General features: G+C 38.9%; 1 protein-coding gene across 1 annotated transcript in view; it reads right to left on the bottom strand.

Annotated features, from left to right (window-relative positions):
• The window catches only part of LOC108239851 (general transcription factor 3C polypeptide 1), a 20088-nt gene extending 5754 nt beyond the window's left edge, over positions 1-14334 (bottom strand). Inside the window, exons 1-34 of the mRNA XM_037974618.1 lie at positions 13867-14334; positions 13258-13467; positions 12942-13118; positions 12677-12820; positions 12186-12282; positions 11979-12102; positions 11556-11741; positions 11065-11180; positions 10879-10931; positions 10395-10774; positions 10255-10323; positions 9713-9852; positions 9531-9619; positions 9287-9440; positions 8838-8941; positions 8173-8309; positions 6737-7048; positions 6212-6357; positions 5625-5722; positions 5411-5507; positions 4839-5022; positions 4641-4737; positions 3853-3985; positions 3677-3761; positions 3538-3599; positions 2776-2884; positions 2541-2683; positions 1904-2046; positions 1739-1823; positions 1529-1641; positions 1395-1454; positions 1220-1313; positions 702-874; positions 2-197 (exon numbers count right to left, since the gene is read on the bottom strand). Of these exons, the coding sequence (XP_037830546.1) occupies positions 2-197; positions 702-874; positions 1220-1313; positions 1395-1454; positions 1529-1641; positions 1739-1823; positions 1904-2046; positions 2541-2683; positions 2776-2884; positions 3538-3599; positions 3677-3761; positions 3853-3985; positions 4641-4737; positions 4839-5022; positions 5411-5507; positions 5625-5722; positions 6212-6357; positions 6737-7048; positions 8173-8309; positions 8838-8941; positions 9287-9440; positions 9531-9619; positions 9713-9852; positions 10255-10323; positions 10395-10774; positions 10879-10931; positions 11065-11180; positions 11556-11741; positions 11979-12102; positions 12186-12282; positions 12677-12820; positions 12942-13118; positions 13258-13467; positions 13867-14087 (4731 nt within the window). The 5' untranslated portion in view covers positions 14088-14334. The remainder of the gene's footprint in view (position 1; positions 198-701; positions 875-1219; positions 1314-1394; positions 1455-1528; positions 1642-1738; positions 1824-1903; positions 2047-2540; positions 2684-2775; positions 2885-3537; positions 3600-3676; positions 3762-3852; positions 3986-4640; positions 4738-4838; positions 5023-5410; positions 5508-5624; positions 5723-6211; positions 6358-6736; positions 7049-8172; positions 8310-8837; positions 8942-9286; positions 9441-9530; positions 9620-9712; positions 9853-10254; positions 10324-10394; positions 10775-10878; positions 10932-11064; positions 11181-11555; positions 11742-11978; positions 12103-12185; positions 12283-12676; positions 12821-12941; positions 13119-13257; positions 13468-13866) is intronic.
• Between the last annotated feature and the right edge of the window lie 558 nt (positions 14335-14892).

Genomic DNA, 14892 nt, shown 5'->3' with positions numbered 1-14892 from the left:
TTGCTCGGCTCTGCTTTCCTTTTTTTGACGGCTCTGTTCTTCTTTCCAACACCTCCTCGTCGTTCTGGGACCGGTTTTCAGCCTCATGATAGAAAGTGGTGACGGGCCTGTCGTCTCCGCAGCCGTTGGTGATCAAACTCCTGAGGAAGCAGAAGGAATCGGTGCACAGCGACTGAGGAAAGCGCCACAAAAAACGCCTGTCAGGGAGAAATGAGGAAAAACACGCAAAAACGGTTTTAAAAACAAGATAGCAAACCTTTTTTCTGACAATACAAAAACCATAAAAATATGTTTACTAGAAGTTTTAAAAGCTGACAAAGGAAAACGGCTCGCTGCTCATTTATATCTGCTGTAACATTTAAGCCTTTAAGTCTAATATGAAACTTCAGATTTTCTTATTCAAACAGAAAATAACTTTTTCTTATTAAATTGATAATAACAGGAGCAGGGATGGTAAATGATGATGAATACCGAAGGTTTAACTTCCAAAATGTTTCCTCCCAATGTTTCTTTTACTGTTTTTTTTTTCAAACTCAGTTCACAAATTTTTGTGAACTGAGTTTGAGGAATTCTAGTATAATCTTTCCAAAAAAAAAAAAGAGCAGAACATAAATGATGAAACTAATCTTTCCCAATGAAAAAAAAAAAAAAATCAAAGTACATTTTCTGTTAGCCCTGGTTTCCTCTGAGTGAGTGTTTACCTGTAGTAGGTCTGGGACAGCTGGAAGGACATGGGCAGGATGGGCAGGCCTCGGTTCTTCTTCGGGCTGAAATACTGACCGACACGACGGCGGTTCAGCAGACGCCTTTTCCTGGAGCTGAGGAACACTTGGCACAGCAGCTCCTGGTCGTACCGACTGTACGTGTGAAAGGTCTTAAAGACAAATTCAGTTTTTTTTTAATAGACTTTCATCTGCGAAACTATATCTGAACACATCACATAATGTAATTCCTCAAAACTACTGAGGAAGTAGGAGCATTTTACAAAAAGACTGAGCCAAAAATGCTGAAAGTTTAACAGAAGGTCATGATGGGAGAAACTGACCTGGGTTAAATTACAAAAATAAACCATCATTAACTTCACACTTTTGTCATCTCAGAGTAACAGAAATTGAAAGTGCTCGACTATCTTTTTGATGTCTGACTGAATCGTTTTGTGGGATTTGTTTTTTTGAAACGGCTTCCACAGATAAACACGTCTGATGAGGCGCTCTGGTACCTGAAAGGACCTGGAAGTCTTCATCTGGCTGTTGGTCATGGCCAGAGTACTCTGGATCAAATTGTGCAGAACTATGGCATGAATGTCATCTGTGCTGTGGTGGGAACACATAAACAAGCGGTGAAGACAAAGAACATATTCAACAGGAAAAAAATAACTTGATTTCCGTTCTCACCTGTTTAATGTGTCTTTGAACTGAACCGGCTTTCCATCATCAATGGCAGAAACTTTAAACCTGTAAAACACAATTTTACTCGATGCTCAACTGTTTTAAATTTTAAAAAAAGAATCAAAACCATCTGTTTTTACCGTGAGATTAGCTCCTGCTTGGAGTCGGGAATGATGAAGTCACAAGCGCTCATGACAGAGCTGAACTTCTGCCTGAGAAGACGGACGTACTCCGAGAAGGCTTTGGCACAATCCTGAAACAAAACGAGTGGAGACGTTCGAGTCTCGAGTCAGAGAGTCCACCGTCAGCCTGAAACACACACACACACACACACACACACACAAACACACCTCTGGTTTATCGGGGTCAGCGGGTTTGTTGTCCTCCAACTGGCTCATCAATGTTTTGTCCTGGTACACTTCAGCCAGACAGATCCTGCAATAAACATTCAGAGTGAAAACTTCACGAGGGACGCTGTTAAAGAAAACACACACCAGTTCAGCACCTGAACCCACCTGTAGTTCAGACGCGTTTGAGGATTTTTGAGGATGTATCTTGTGCGACGTCCAACGGCGAGGGAGGTCTTATCCACCGATATCTCAAACTCTGCATGGAGCTGGTCTCTGACAACGCAGTATGGTACGAAGGCCCTTTTTAACTGTGAGACATGAAGACGTGCACCGTTGTAATGGGAAGAAAAGTTGTTTCAGTGATTCTTGCTACATGTGACCTACTTGTGAACTGTGGTAACAACACAGAGCATACATGTCGTTCATCTTAAATTTATAGGGCTCTGGGGTGCAGGGGCCAGGAAGTCTGTGTTATCTCATGTTTTTATTTATCTTCTCTTGATCAGTTTGTCTGATCTCTCTGTTCCCCCTGACCCCTCCTGACTGGATGGAAATTTACTAGAATATGCCTACAAGCCGGTATAAAAGGACGGGCAACCTGTTGTGTGCTTCAGATTTAATTCTGCTGACTTCTGGTCAGTCGAATGTTTTCTCAGTTGTACATTTTTAATAGAATCCTAAAAGACAGAACTGTCTGTTGTCGTCTCGTTAAAGAAAACTCCCCAACACCGTGCAGTTGTATTAAAAAAAAACAACAATACGATAAGGTGTGAATAAGAAACGATACTCTGTTTGTTTGTACCTTGCTGTTGAGCAGATGTGAGGCCACGGAGCAGAGCATTATGACCGAGTCTTCCTGAACGGACCACTGAACTCTCTGTTTGGTCATCATTTTTAAAGCCTTGTGGTCCGCCTCGTCATGGGCAGGAGTGCGTTTTTTGGGCTCTTTATAAACAAAACAGAGAACCAACCAAAGTTGTCAGCTTTTCACTCTTACAACATTAGACACATTTCACAACTTAAAACAGCCTCTGCACCTTTTCTCCTCTTGCGTGGAGCCTTAACCACTTCCTTTTTACTCCTCTTCCTCCTCTGGCCCTTTCCTCCGACCAGCTGCTGGTTCCTGGAAGCCGGCTCCATCCCCACCTGGTCATCAGAACCCAACAAACATGCTGACCACATCACTCACGATAATAAGACATTTAGTTGTGTTAATTACTGAGAACAAATAAACATTAAGCTTCAGATCACCAGAGGTTTGTGTTTGTTGAATGACTCGTAAGCATTCAATAATAAGCAGAATGTTAGCTGTAATTTATTTCACGTTAATAGAAAGAAAAAGTTGTTTTTTTTAACAAATTATGTTACAAATAAAGCCATTTCAAGAAACAGTCTAACTGCTGTTTAAGTGCCGATAGCTGAACATTATGAAAGCTTAATATTAAAATCCTACAGTAAATCACTGCTTTGTGATACTTTTACGTAGAGGGGATTCAGCCTGTGACCAGATTAAAGAAAGTCCTTTTTTAATGAATTACATGACAAAAAGTGTTTTCTTTTCTCTTGCTCATATTTTTCTGCTCAGTTCTGTTTAGTTTATGCAAAATACCGCTCAGTATAATATAATCTAACTGAAAGCTCCTCATCTTATATTTGTCAAAGTTATGTCAAACAAATTATAACTAGTATGGATTTATCAAAGAGTTGTTGGAAAGAAAAACATCAAATTGAAAACACTGTTGGAATTAAAGGCCCAGCATTCTTTGAATGAATGAATGAATGAGAATAAAAAACTCCACCTCCACTCTTTCCAGCATCAGCGGCTGCTTGTTGGTCAGATATCGAGGTAAAGCGCTGCTTCCTGTTGATGAAGAGATGATGTTGTTGAATTTAATTGAGTTGTATCTGAGCTTCACAGAAATCTGTCAGCAACCTCACCAGCCTGAAGCGTCAGCCTGAGAGCGTTTCTGCTCAGCAGGCTCTTTAGTCTCATTTTAGTCGTCGTCTCCAAAGCACTCGACCTCTGAGGATAAAAATAGAAACAGGTCGGTAGGTCTATATCAGACACACACAAAAAGTTACGCAGCTAACATGTATTTCTGCTGATTAAGTACCGTTTTACAAGCAAGCAGGTGATTGGTCCACAGCCAGTTGCGTTTGAGATGAGCGAAGAATTCAGAGTCCAGACCTGCCGCTCCCTTTCTGTCTCCTGGTATGGACCCGTCGTCACACACTTCCCAGCTGCCCCTGAGTGTGTCCACAGAAGTACAAATTCATCAATACAAGTTCATTATCCAGCTAATAAATGATGCTGCATCACTGGTGCTCTAACAGCCCTGATTAGTAATTATTTTAGAGAAAATAACAGAGAGAAAAAACAAATGAAAGGGAGGAGGAATGTTTTACTTTATTTTTACTTACTTTTTATAATATTTCAAGTTTACAGTCTAAGTTGTGAAAAATTATTATTTATAAATCTATAAACCACTGTCAGTTGATTACTTCTAAGTGCAAATAGCAGCAGCAGCAGCTAACTGTAGCACTTCCAGCAGGAATGTCAAAACATTTCTGACAGTAATGCAAAACTAACGGTGTGTAAAGGTTTGTACAACAGAGTTTGCAGGAACCGCGAGAAAATATTTTGAGATTAGAGGAGTTTTAAGACGGCAGCGATCCAATTTTGCCTTGGCACCGCTCAGACTAGCCATTACCTCGTCAATATTGTCAGAATTAAACAATATTTCTGAGGTCATTCAAAGAGCTATCAACAACAGGAGAGATCTTTTCCATTTCAAAAGATCTGAACTATCACTTTAAGGGAATTAATGACAGTTACTTTTCCATATATTTTAATTGTATTTTTAAGGTGATGGAGGTGATAAAATATTCATATTCCACCTACTTTAGCAGGTATGCCAGGTGTGTAAACACATAGCGATCGTGCACAAAGGAAGGAGGAGGATCATCTTCTGTGGCATTTCTTCTACTACGAACCACCCCTTTAACAAAGAAGCAAAAACATTAATTTTTTCCACAGTAAACATGATTATCTTCCATATAATGTTGAAAGACATGCTTCTGTGGTTGTGTATCTGTGTACCCAGTGGTGTATTGAGGCAGACACACATCAGGTCAAACCAGTAGCGCTCCACGTCCTCGGTGGAGTTGAACGTGTAATGACGCGTCTCGAAAGGTTTGTCGGGAGGTTCTGTGACCAGCCAGTAGTGAGGCTCACAGCTGGTGGTGTCGACGATGGTGACATTGCGTTTCAGATACACACACACCTGCATGGGTGTGAAAGGAGAAGAAAGAATCGGGCGCATAAATGGAAAATTTGCTTCACGTTTGCTTATTTTGATCAATTATTGCCAATTTCCTGGCAGAAACAAACCTTTTCTTAATTCTTGGATTCCCAGAAAATAAATTTAAAATTTCATGCGTTTTGCTTAAAATGTAAAAATAAAAAACATACATTTCTAACATTAACTCCAAATTCTGTGGGGAAGAATTTCTAAACCTGCTGAAAATCTATATCATTTTCAATTTTAAATCTAACATTGCGACAAAATTAGCTTTGTGTTTGTTTTAGGGACTTAATATATTTTACAGTTTGTGAAAGGAGCTTCTTTATTTATTTTGTTTGCATTTGTACCAACAGAGTTGAGCTGATACCTGATCTTTTTCCTTAAACTTCTCTATGGGAGCAAACTGCAGCAAACCCATGTAGGCCAGCCTCTGAAGGTTCTCGTGAAACATGTGGATGTATTTCCTAAGAAAAAAGAAACAAAAAACAAAACAGCAATTCTTAGTTTTCAAATTAAAGACGTGATGCGTTTCAGAGGGTTAAATGTAAATGTAGAACAGAGCAGGGGAGAAGGAGCGTCACCGTTTATAAAGCAGTTGTCTTTTGGTTTGTGCAGGCAGCGATCGGACGAGGTAGTGTTGCTTCACAAGGTCACTGACGTATTCCTCCAGACCATCCACCTGTGGACACAAATCACGAGTTATGTCCTGCATGGTGCTTGGTGTTTGCTCGTGAAATGCAAGAAACGGCAATAATATTTCTTAAAATGATTACTGAGCAATGGGGAAAAAACAAGATTAGTATTTAGATCTCAGTTTTAAAGGTAAAACTGTTAAATTGTGTAATTATTTCAACAAACTAAATATTATAATGATATGTGGCTTATTTTAAATTAGAGGTTGCTTAAAGTTTTTGGCTTATGGTTAAATAAAATCTCTACTAATGCATCAGCTTTTAACTGACAACTAAACGTATGCTGGCTGCACTGGAAAGCGTAAAAATATCGACTAACTATGACCTAAACCTGATTGTTAATAAGACTGATCCCAGATTGAGCTGACCCAGACTATTTATTAGTACGTCACCACAACAGAAGCTCATCTTTTCTGCACACCTGATCAGCAGGATGAACTCTGCAGGTAAAAACAAAAGCAAATACCTGGTCTTACCATGTAATTAATCTGTGTGAACTGCACAAACACAGACAGAGGCAAGCAGAGGAGGATGTCGCAAACCATCGCCCAGCCGCTGGTGAAATCCTTGCGTACCCGGACAGGAGGGACGAATCTCTTCCATGAGTCCTCATCAACATAAACTGTCACAGAAACACAGAAAGTTGTAGAAAAATACATGTTTAGAGTCCACCTGGGCAAGTGCAGCCTGATCCTAGTTTGAAGGAACAATGACATGTAGGCAGGACAAGTAAAATATCAAATGAAGCATCTCTGAAATAAAAGTAGCATTTCTTGATATATTTTTTTTTAAGGTCGGTCAGTTGTGGCGACCATCTTGACTCGGGTTGACTCCAAAAGTTGATCAGTTGTAGATGTACATCCATCCCATGACTACTTTCTGAAAGTATTAATAAAGTCTGCCCGTTGCTTCTTGAGATATTTTTCTAACAGACAGTCAGATAAATGAACACAAACACTTTTCATGTCAGGAGGCAGATTCCTCAGATAATGGTCTCTTACCTTTATAGTCTGAGTCGGACTGATCCGGCTTTGATGTTTCGTTAAGCAGCTCCTCTTCGTCACCTGATGCCTCCTCCAGTTTGGTCACATCGGGGCTTTCAGTTTCCTTCAGATCCGGCTGCGCTTCACCGTCCTGGAGTCTGACATCAGAGCTGGAGGCGTTTGGTTCTGCTGGTGCTTCGGAGGCCGAGTTGGTCCCAGCGGAGCCGTTTCTCAGCGGGTGTTCATAAATCAGGTACCACAGGAAGCTGTGGATCACATGCAGACGCTGCATCTTGGGTTGGTAGCCCAAAGACTTCCCCAGTCCACGAACTACAACCAGACGGAGGGGAGCATTTAAACAGGTGGAGGACAAACACTTTAAGCTTGGTGTCATCTTTTAAATTTTTGCCTTTTCATTTACTGTAGTACAGCAAACTAATAACATTTTGGTCTAGGACCACTCGTCATTTATAACATTGGATTTCGTGTTTTTTTCTCACTCTGTCTGAAAATCTTTAGAAAAATAATTAAGAAGATAATTAAGATGTTTGTGTGGTTTAGCTCTTTACTACAGGCTGATGTGCCAGGGGTTGGTAACTTTACCAAAAAGGAGTCAAAGATGAGAATTTCAGTGAAATCAGTAAAATTGACTTTACTCCTCAGCAAGCTATAATCTCAGATATATCCACAATCAGTACCTAAACAAAATACTCTATATTTTTCACGTTTTGAAGGCTGAAAGTGTTTCATGCTCAGTAACTGAATAAGGCTTCATTTGTGTTTATTATACTATATTTATTTATTATATAAAATGCATCTGTTCGGTGTGATTATATGCTCTTTACAACATATTTTTATTAAAATATTAAAAATGCATAATTAATTAAAAAAAAAAAAAAACAATTAGAAAAAACAGAACCCAGAAAGGTGAACAATGACGTAACTTCAACAAAGCCAGCTAAAGAAATAGATCCATATTGCTTTAAACATATATTATTCTCTAAATTAAAAAAAAACAAAACAATATGCTACCTTTTTTCCCTATTTTCTAAACTACCAGCGGTATAAAAGTGGTTTGCCAGTAAATACTACTACAACTACTACTACTACTACTAATAATAATAATAATAAAACCCCATTAAAACATATTGATTAGTTTCTGTATCAGCAACTAAAAATGACTACACAACAGATTTTTGTACACAAAGTGTGTACTTCCTCATATCTACCTATGGCTCAAAAAGAATATTGTGAGGAACAGAATCAGTAAAAGGGTGGTGCTTTTTCCGGCCTCCATCTGAAACTTTGAACACAACTTACAGGCTAGGTGTGCAGCACTTTGGTTACCATGGTGACTTGGTACCAAAAACTATATTTTTGTGACAGATTATGTTTTAAAGTACACTTACTGGTAAACCAGAGTATTTGTAATTGACAGTTTAGTCAAAACAAACCTTGTGTGGGCTTGAAGTCCTTGTCAACTCCAGCTCCTCCCAGCTTTTTGAAGGTTTTGCTCTTCTGTGTTTTAGAAGCTGTTGGACTTTCAGAGGCTTTCTGTTGTTCTCTGGCTTTATCTTCCGTCTGCTGCAAACTGAGAAAACAAAACACTAACATTTTAAAAAGAACTTCAATAAAAAAAAAGGTCTCAGCAGCATCTTGTCACTTGATTTGGGCAGCTAGAAAAATAACTTTGGCCACATTCTTATTTTTTCCTGGAGTTCCAAAATTCTTTTTTAACATTTGAAATAGATATTTTCAATAAAATGAATTTGTTTTTATTTAACCAGGAAGTCCTTTGAGATTAATATCATCGTTACAAAGATACAAGCTAAAAATTACAACTAACATAAATATACATAAACATAAAACGAGTCAGAATCAACATAAAACAAGCAAAAAGCCCATCTCAAGAAAAGCAGCTACACTCTTCCTTTAAAGAATAAATTAACCATGCAGGCCTCTCATTTGCTCTTAGAACAGATTCACATTTGACATACTCTAATGTTTATAACCAGACTGTCTGCTGTCCTCAGAGTCAAAAAATAAATGAAGCGCATGCTCACACGAACAGAGAAATACAAAACGGAGGCCCACTTCTGCGTGTGCCGCTTCTGCTCACCGTACAGCCGAGGCCGAGCTGGAGATTTTGAACCGAATCTGCTCAATAAGTTGTTTAACTCTCTCATCGTCGGGCTGAATGGATGGATGAACGATTATGTCAACCTGCAACGTGTGCACCAAAACCAGTGCAGACAGAAGAGTTAGTTTGTGACCAAGTCTGGCATAACACAAACAGGTTATGTCGTACTAACTTTTATTATTTTTTGCACAGACTCAACTTCAGTAATTTGTTCAAAACATAAAACGGCATTTGTACAATTAACACAGATTAATTAGGTCAAATTACAACTAGTTCTGCATCACTGGTCACATGCTGTCATTTAAAGATATGTTGTGAACCTTTTGTGAAATAAATTGGAGTAAAGTTGCTTCATTTTTGAGCAGAAATTGAGTCTCTTTCCATTTCTGGCATCCTGCCTCTGAGCCTGTGAAGTGCAGTGCATGTACCTTCTTGGAGATCCCATCCTGTATAACAGTGGTTGTGTAAAGCTTGAGCAAGCCTTCTCTAAACAGAGTGTGGACGAGGCGTAAAATAGTCTTCTTACAACACTTTGTGCTGACACCGTCCTGCTTTTCTTCATCGTTGATCAGTTTCTGCAACCTACAAAGAAAACCGTGCAAAGAGATTGTCTCATATTTTTGTCCGTCTGAATGTGCAATAAACGCTTTTAAAAATCTCAAACAAACTGACGGGAAAAAGCCCTCTATGATTTTGGAGTTACGGACGGCCTCAACAATTAGGTTCTTCCTCTTCAGCAGGCGGTACGTCTCATGAGATCTCTGAAGGAAGGGGAGGAGAGCGAGAACAGCAAGCTTCAATTTACCCGAGCCGAAGGAGGACACAAACCACTGGAAATGACTCATCCTATTTACCTGTGACTGGAAAACATTATCAACAACAACAAAAATCTTGTTGTTTGCTGTGTTTTCAGCTGCATTCCCAGCATCGCTCTGAGGTACAGAGCTGGCAGGAGTCGACTTCGACTGTCTGTCTTCCTCAACTGGAGTTTGGTCTGGTAAAAAAAAAAAAAAAAAGAAAATTATACATGAAAACAAGACAACCCGAACAAAACACACACTATATTGCAGCCTTCAAAAATCAAAATGACCTGAACAAAAAGGTTTGGCCTTATAGTTCACTTTGTATCTCAACATTTTATGTGAACAACAAACCAGATCAGATGAACCTAAAAAAAATGTTCTTTTTCAACCAAGAAAACTTTCATAAAAAGAACGAATACGCACTGAAGAAGACCAGTATATTTTATGTTTAAGGAGCAAGATTTTAAAGAAATAAATATGGCAAATAATGAGAAAAACATGCTTATAGACTAATTTTTTAGTGCTGGAAAAAGTTCCTATAAGGTTTGATATGTTTTGAAGTGAAGCTGTTCAGACTCATTTCTGGGAGTTACCTGATGCAGGAACAGACCCAGATTCAGGCGTCGTGCTGATCATCGATCCAGTGCAGGCTGAGGTCTCACCTAAGAAACAAAAAATTTAGGAAACAGACCAACATGAAGCTGGTAAAACTGACTATAAAAGCAGTGCTCACATTCAGCTTGTGTAGAATGGACAGCGGGAGTGTCCGGTTGTGTCTGCTCTGTTGTCCCACAGTCTTCCTCCTCTGATGGTTTTCTTTTTGTTCCCGACTTTCCTCTTCCTTTACCACTCTTTGCACCAGACATTTCATTCCCAACATCCTCTTTACTGCCATCACACGTCTGCTGTTGTTCTGCATCTTTCTTTCCACCTCTACCTGCATTCTTTTTCCTCTTTGCTGAAGGGGCTTTGCGGCTCTTTTTTGCCGGTATTTTTGAGGCTGCTGCCGTTTGAGGGGAGGTGTCCAACGCTTGTGGTGCAGAGGAGCACAGGAGCTTCGTTCGTTCCCGCTCCTTAGCAAACAGCTGGAGCTCATCGCTGACACCCACACACCTGCCAAAAGATGCAAGAGAAGGAGGGTTTGGTCCCAAAAGATCTGATTTGATGAAATGCTGAGAAAAGATTTTAGGAGTTTATAGTCATTTTTGGATACAAACTTGTGGCTGATATATTTTGTGATCCTCTGCCGGCCCACATCCTCCATAAATCCCTGCAGAATCAAAGACATCAAACATAAAATAAAGACCAGATAAAAACAACAAAATGGTTAAATATTCCAATATTTTTGTCTCAGTCATCTTAGTTTAATCGACACTAATGTCATTTTTTTTAGACGATCTTACCTTAATCACACCATCCCTCTGCAGCTTTCGCCACACCATACGGGATTCCAGGTGGCCAATGTTCATTCTGGAAGAAATATCCCTCTGTGAGCATCCCTTTGCACCAGAGGACAATACTGAAATGAAAAGAAAGAAGGAAAAAACAAAAAAAAGAAAGAAGTAACTTAGCATTTAACTTTCTGTGGGTTATGTTGCAACTTTAAAACACTTTTAAAGTAAAAAGCACAGATGTTTTGATCAAAATTTCAAAATTCAAAGTAAACAAAACTGTAGCTTCTCCACTGTGTATTAAAAACCAAACAAGACCTTAAACTTTAATGTTAAACATTTTTATAAGTTTAAATCACAAAAACCAATGTTTGTTAAAGATTCAGCAATGACTAATGCGACCTTAGGGGGAAAAGACAATATTTGTATTTTATTTGAGACTTTCTGAACAACAATGGAGAAGAAAGATAATAAGGATGAAAAACAGCAGTGATTAAACCTACTGGTGCCATAGGCCTGTGACAATAAGTCCTTCTCCATTATCTGCCCCACAGAAGGGCCAGTTCTTCTTCTCACTCCGTTGTAGTCCTCTTCGTCTTCATCCTCCTCCTCCTCCTCTTCATCATCTGCAAAGCTCTTCTTTGAGTACGGCTTTAATAGCCTCACGCAGCGCACAAGCACTTTACTGCCTGGAAGGTGAGGGGGAAAAACAGGAATGCTTTTGTTAAGCAGTATGTCAAAAACGTATTCAGTAAAAGTCGTCTAAATTCTCATATTTATAAAATAATGTTACTTTTGTATTTCTCTACATTTGCAACTGTATATATTCATTTTCATTATTGTTTTGATTAGAACTTTTACTTGTAATTACAATTAAACAAAACCCAACAGATTCGCGGAATGTGCTTTGGCATGGTTAAAAGTACCATTTTTGTTGGTGCAAGGTCCGGCGTTGGGGTCCAAGTCCTCTAAAGGGTACTGGCAAAACTCAATCACCTTGCCAGATCGCAGGTAGTTGAACAAACGCTTGAAACTATTTTCATTTAGATTCTGCAAGAAAAACAGAAAACTAATCACAACAAAGGAAAAAAAACAAAAAACAAAAAGACAATCCCACACTGAGAGATACGCACAAGATACTCTTTGAGCATGTCCACTGTGGCAAACTGCTCCGGTGACTGCTGGAGGAAGTTGGACACACACTCCATCAGAATGTCGTACTTGGTCCGCCTGAGAGAGCAGAAAGATGGGATTTTTATTTCATAGAGACAAACAACAAGAAGGAGGAGGAGTAAAGGACTTAAAGACAGGACCATCATCAAACTATGTGAAATGAGGAAACAAAACAGTGACTGAAGAAGATAATAAATAATCAAGATTTTCTCTTTATCTGAATTTAAAATTTAGTAATAGATTGTGTTCTTTGCAGTACAGTAATTTAAACCCCATTTATGAATCACAGCACATGAGTAAGTGATTAGTTTTAAAAGTAATTTCAGAATCAGCATAAACTATGAAACACGTGTTTGTTTGTTTGTTTTTTATTTTGCCAATATGTGCACAAGTAAAAACAACAGGCAGGACATTAGTTTTGACAGTGAGAACAAAAACGATTTCAACAAACCTGTTAACATGGAAGCGTTTGAGCAGGAGAAGAATGGAGTGCTGCTGCTGTCCTGTCTTAAGCCGTTTGACGTAAGACTGCATGGTGATCAGATCATGCTTCACCAGAGACTTCCTAAAGTAGTGAAACTTTCGAGCATCTGCGCTGCTCAAAAAAACAAAACATAAAAAAACACCGGTTGGTTACATCTAAAGACCTCTTATCGCACAAGGTTAACATAAAACAGTGGCATGATGTGTTGGGTGTCAGTGTGCATGTCTCCTACTTGAAAAGGCCTCCATGCAGGTCTCTTTGCAGCTCTCCTTGCCAACGTGCTCGGCCCACTCTTTCCAGCACGCAGTAAGAGTCGCTGCTGAGTTTCAGGTCAGGATCTCTCTCGGCTCCAATCAGGGTACGAAATCGCAGAGGCTGGGAAGCCACGATGACAAGTTTTCGCCCATATCTGACAGAGTACATATAGGGAAAGAATAAATGAACAGAAATGTGAAACATCAGGAACATAAGGAGGCACTAGTTTGTGAAATTAAGCTGATGAAGTACTTAAAGATGGATCAATCTACTAGAAAACAACTTTTACAAACCTTTTCAGAGCCTCCTCCAAGCTAATGATCGGGGTGAGGGACTTGGAGCGGATTTGCTTTGTGACGTCCTTCCTCTCTTTGAAGAAGGAACAGGAGCCTTGAATCCCATTCTTGTTCTCAGGAATGATATGAACCGGATAGATGTCTCTGCAGTCATCAGAAAACTTCTCTCCTGTTTCAATCCCCGTCTCTGGGTCGATGGCCTTGAACCTTTAGACACACAACACAAAATGCCAAAATTGTATGTAGCGTTGTTTGTTTGTTGAATAAAACATAATAAGTAAATATTTATCTCAATCTGAAACAAAAAACAATCCAAAAATGTTTTTTTAAGTTTACAAAACTTTATTGATAGTAAATGCACTAAACTTTGGATGTGGGGGGAGGGAAAAAAGTGAATTAATTGAGAGCATCACAAACTACAAGATGCAAAGTTACACATAAGGTTAAACCAGAATTAACAAAAAGGTAACATTGTGAACTTCAGGGATACTAAAATAATACCTTTACAGCTACTGAGACAAGTTTTGACAAGTGTAAAGTAACAAAGTAGTCTCATTAATTGTTGACTTGGTAGTTTATAAATAATTGAATCTAACCCATCGCCACCTGTCAAACAGCTCGACGTCTTCTCTCTCCTGCGGAAGCTCGTACAATCTCAGATCGGTGTTGTTGACGAGACACTTCCAGATGAACCCCTTGGTGCTGTCGTCCAGCTTCAGGGGAAACGCTGGCTGTCTGTTCTCAAGCCTTATCCACAGAGTGGGGATGGTTATCCCGTCCAGTCCCTCCAAAGCTACCTCGTCTTCAACGATGCTGAGCGAATCCATAACTGAGCTAACGCTGCTAGCTAGCTAGCTAACATGCTAACTTACCAACAGTCTTATTTTTTTTAAAAGAAGAACTCTTTGCGTTCTTCCGGTTCAGATATTCATGTTACTGAGGACAAAAAAGCATCAAACTATACTGGTTTACAAAATGTTACTACTTCTACTACGACTCCCACAACGCCGGGTTTGTATTGTATTTATATGTATGTTACAATTCAATCTTACGTCACACGTCAATTCGGTATGGCAAGCCAAAAGGGACACAATAAATCCACTAGGTGGCGTTCAAGTACGTTTTCTGAAAATCAAACCACAAACACTTCAACTATATTTACTAAACGCGTTACTTAGTAGCAACCTTGGATTTTTTTTAAAGTGTACTTCTATCTACATTAAATCCTAACACAACAAATAGTCTAACTGTATTATATTGTCACGGATCTTCGCCCATTTTATTGTAACATCCTGTTATAAACAGTTTAAATATGATTTGACATTTTAGCCTTTTAATAAGAAGCCAGTACCTAACAGATTAATCAGTAACAGGCATAATTTCTGGCTAAAAGTACTTTATATTTGTACAGTTGTCATGGTTTAAGGTGATGTAACATTGATATGGGAACCATCTTCTGATGTAGATATGGTCCTAAAGATCAAATTTGTTGAAAAATGAATGGACTAAATTGTCTTTTGGAAAGACCTACGTTATTTTGAAATATTTAATTTTTGCAGCTTAAAGAAAGTTGTTAAAATACTTTGACACAAGCTAAAAATGACAAGCAAAAGTGCTTTTTAAATACATTAC

The sequence above is a fragment of the Kryptolebias marmoratus genome, linkage group LG3, assembly GCF_001649575.2.
Source record: "Kryptolebias marmoratus isolate JLee-2015 linkage group LG3, ASM164957v2, whole genome shotgun sequence".
NCBI lineage: Eukaryota > Metazoa > Chordata > Actinopteri > Cyprinodontiformes > Rivulidae > Kryptolebias > Kryptolebias marmoratus.
The sequence above is the reverse complement of the archived record's forward strand: the minus strand, read 5'-3'. Positions and strand labels throughout refer to the sequence as shown.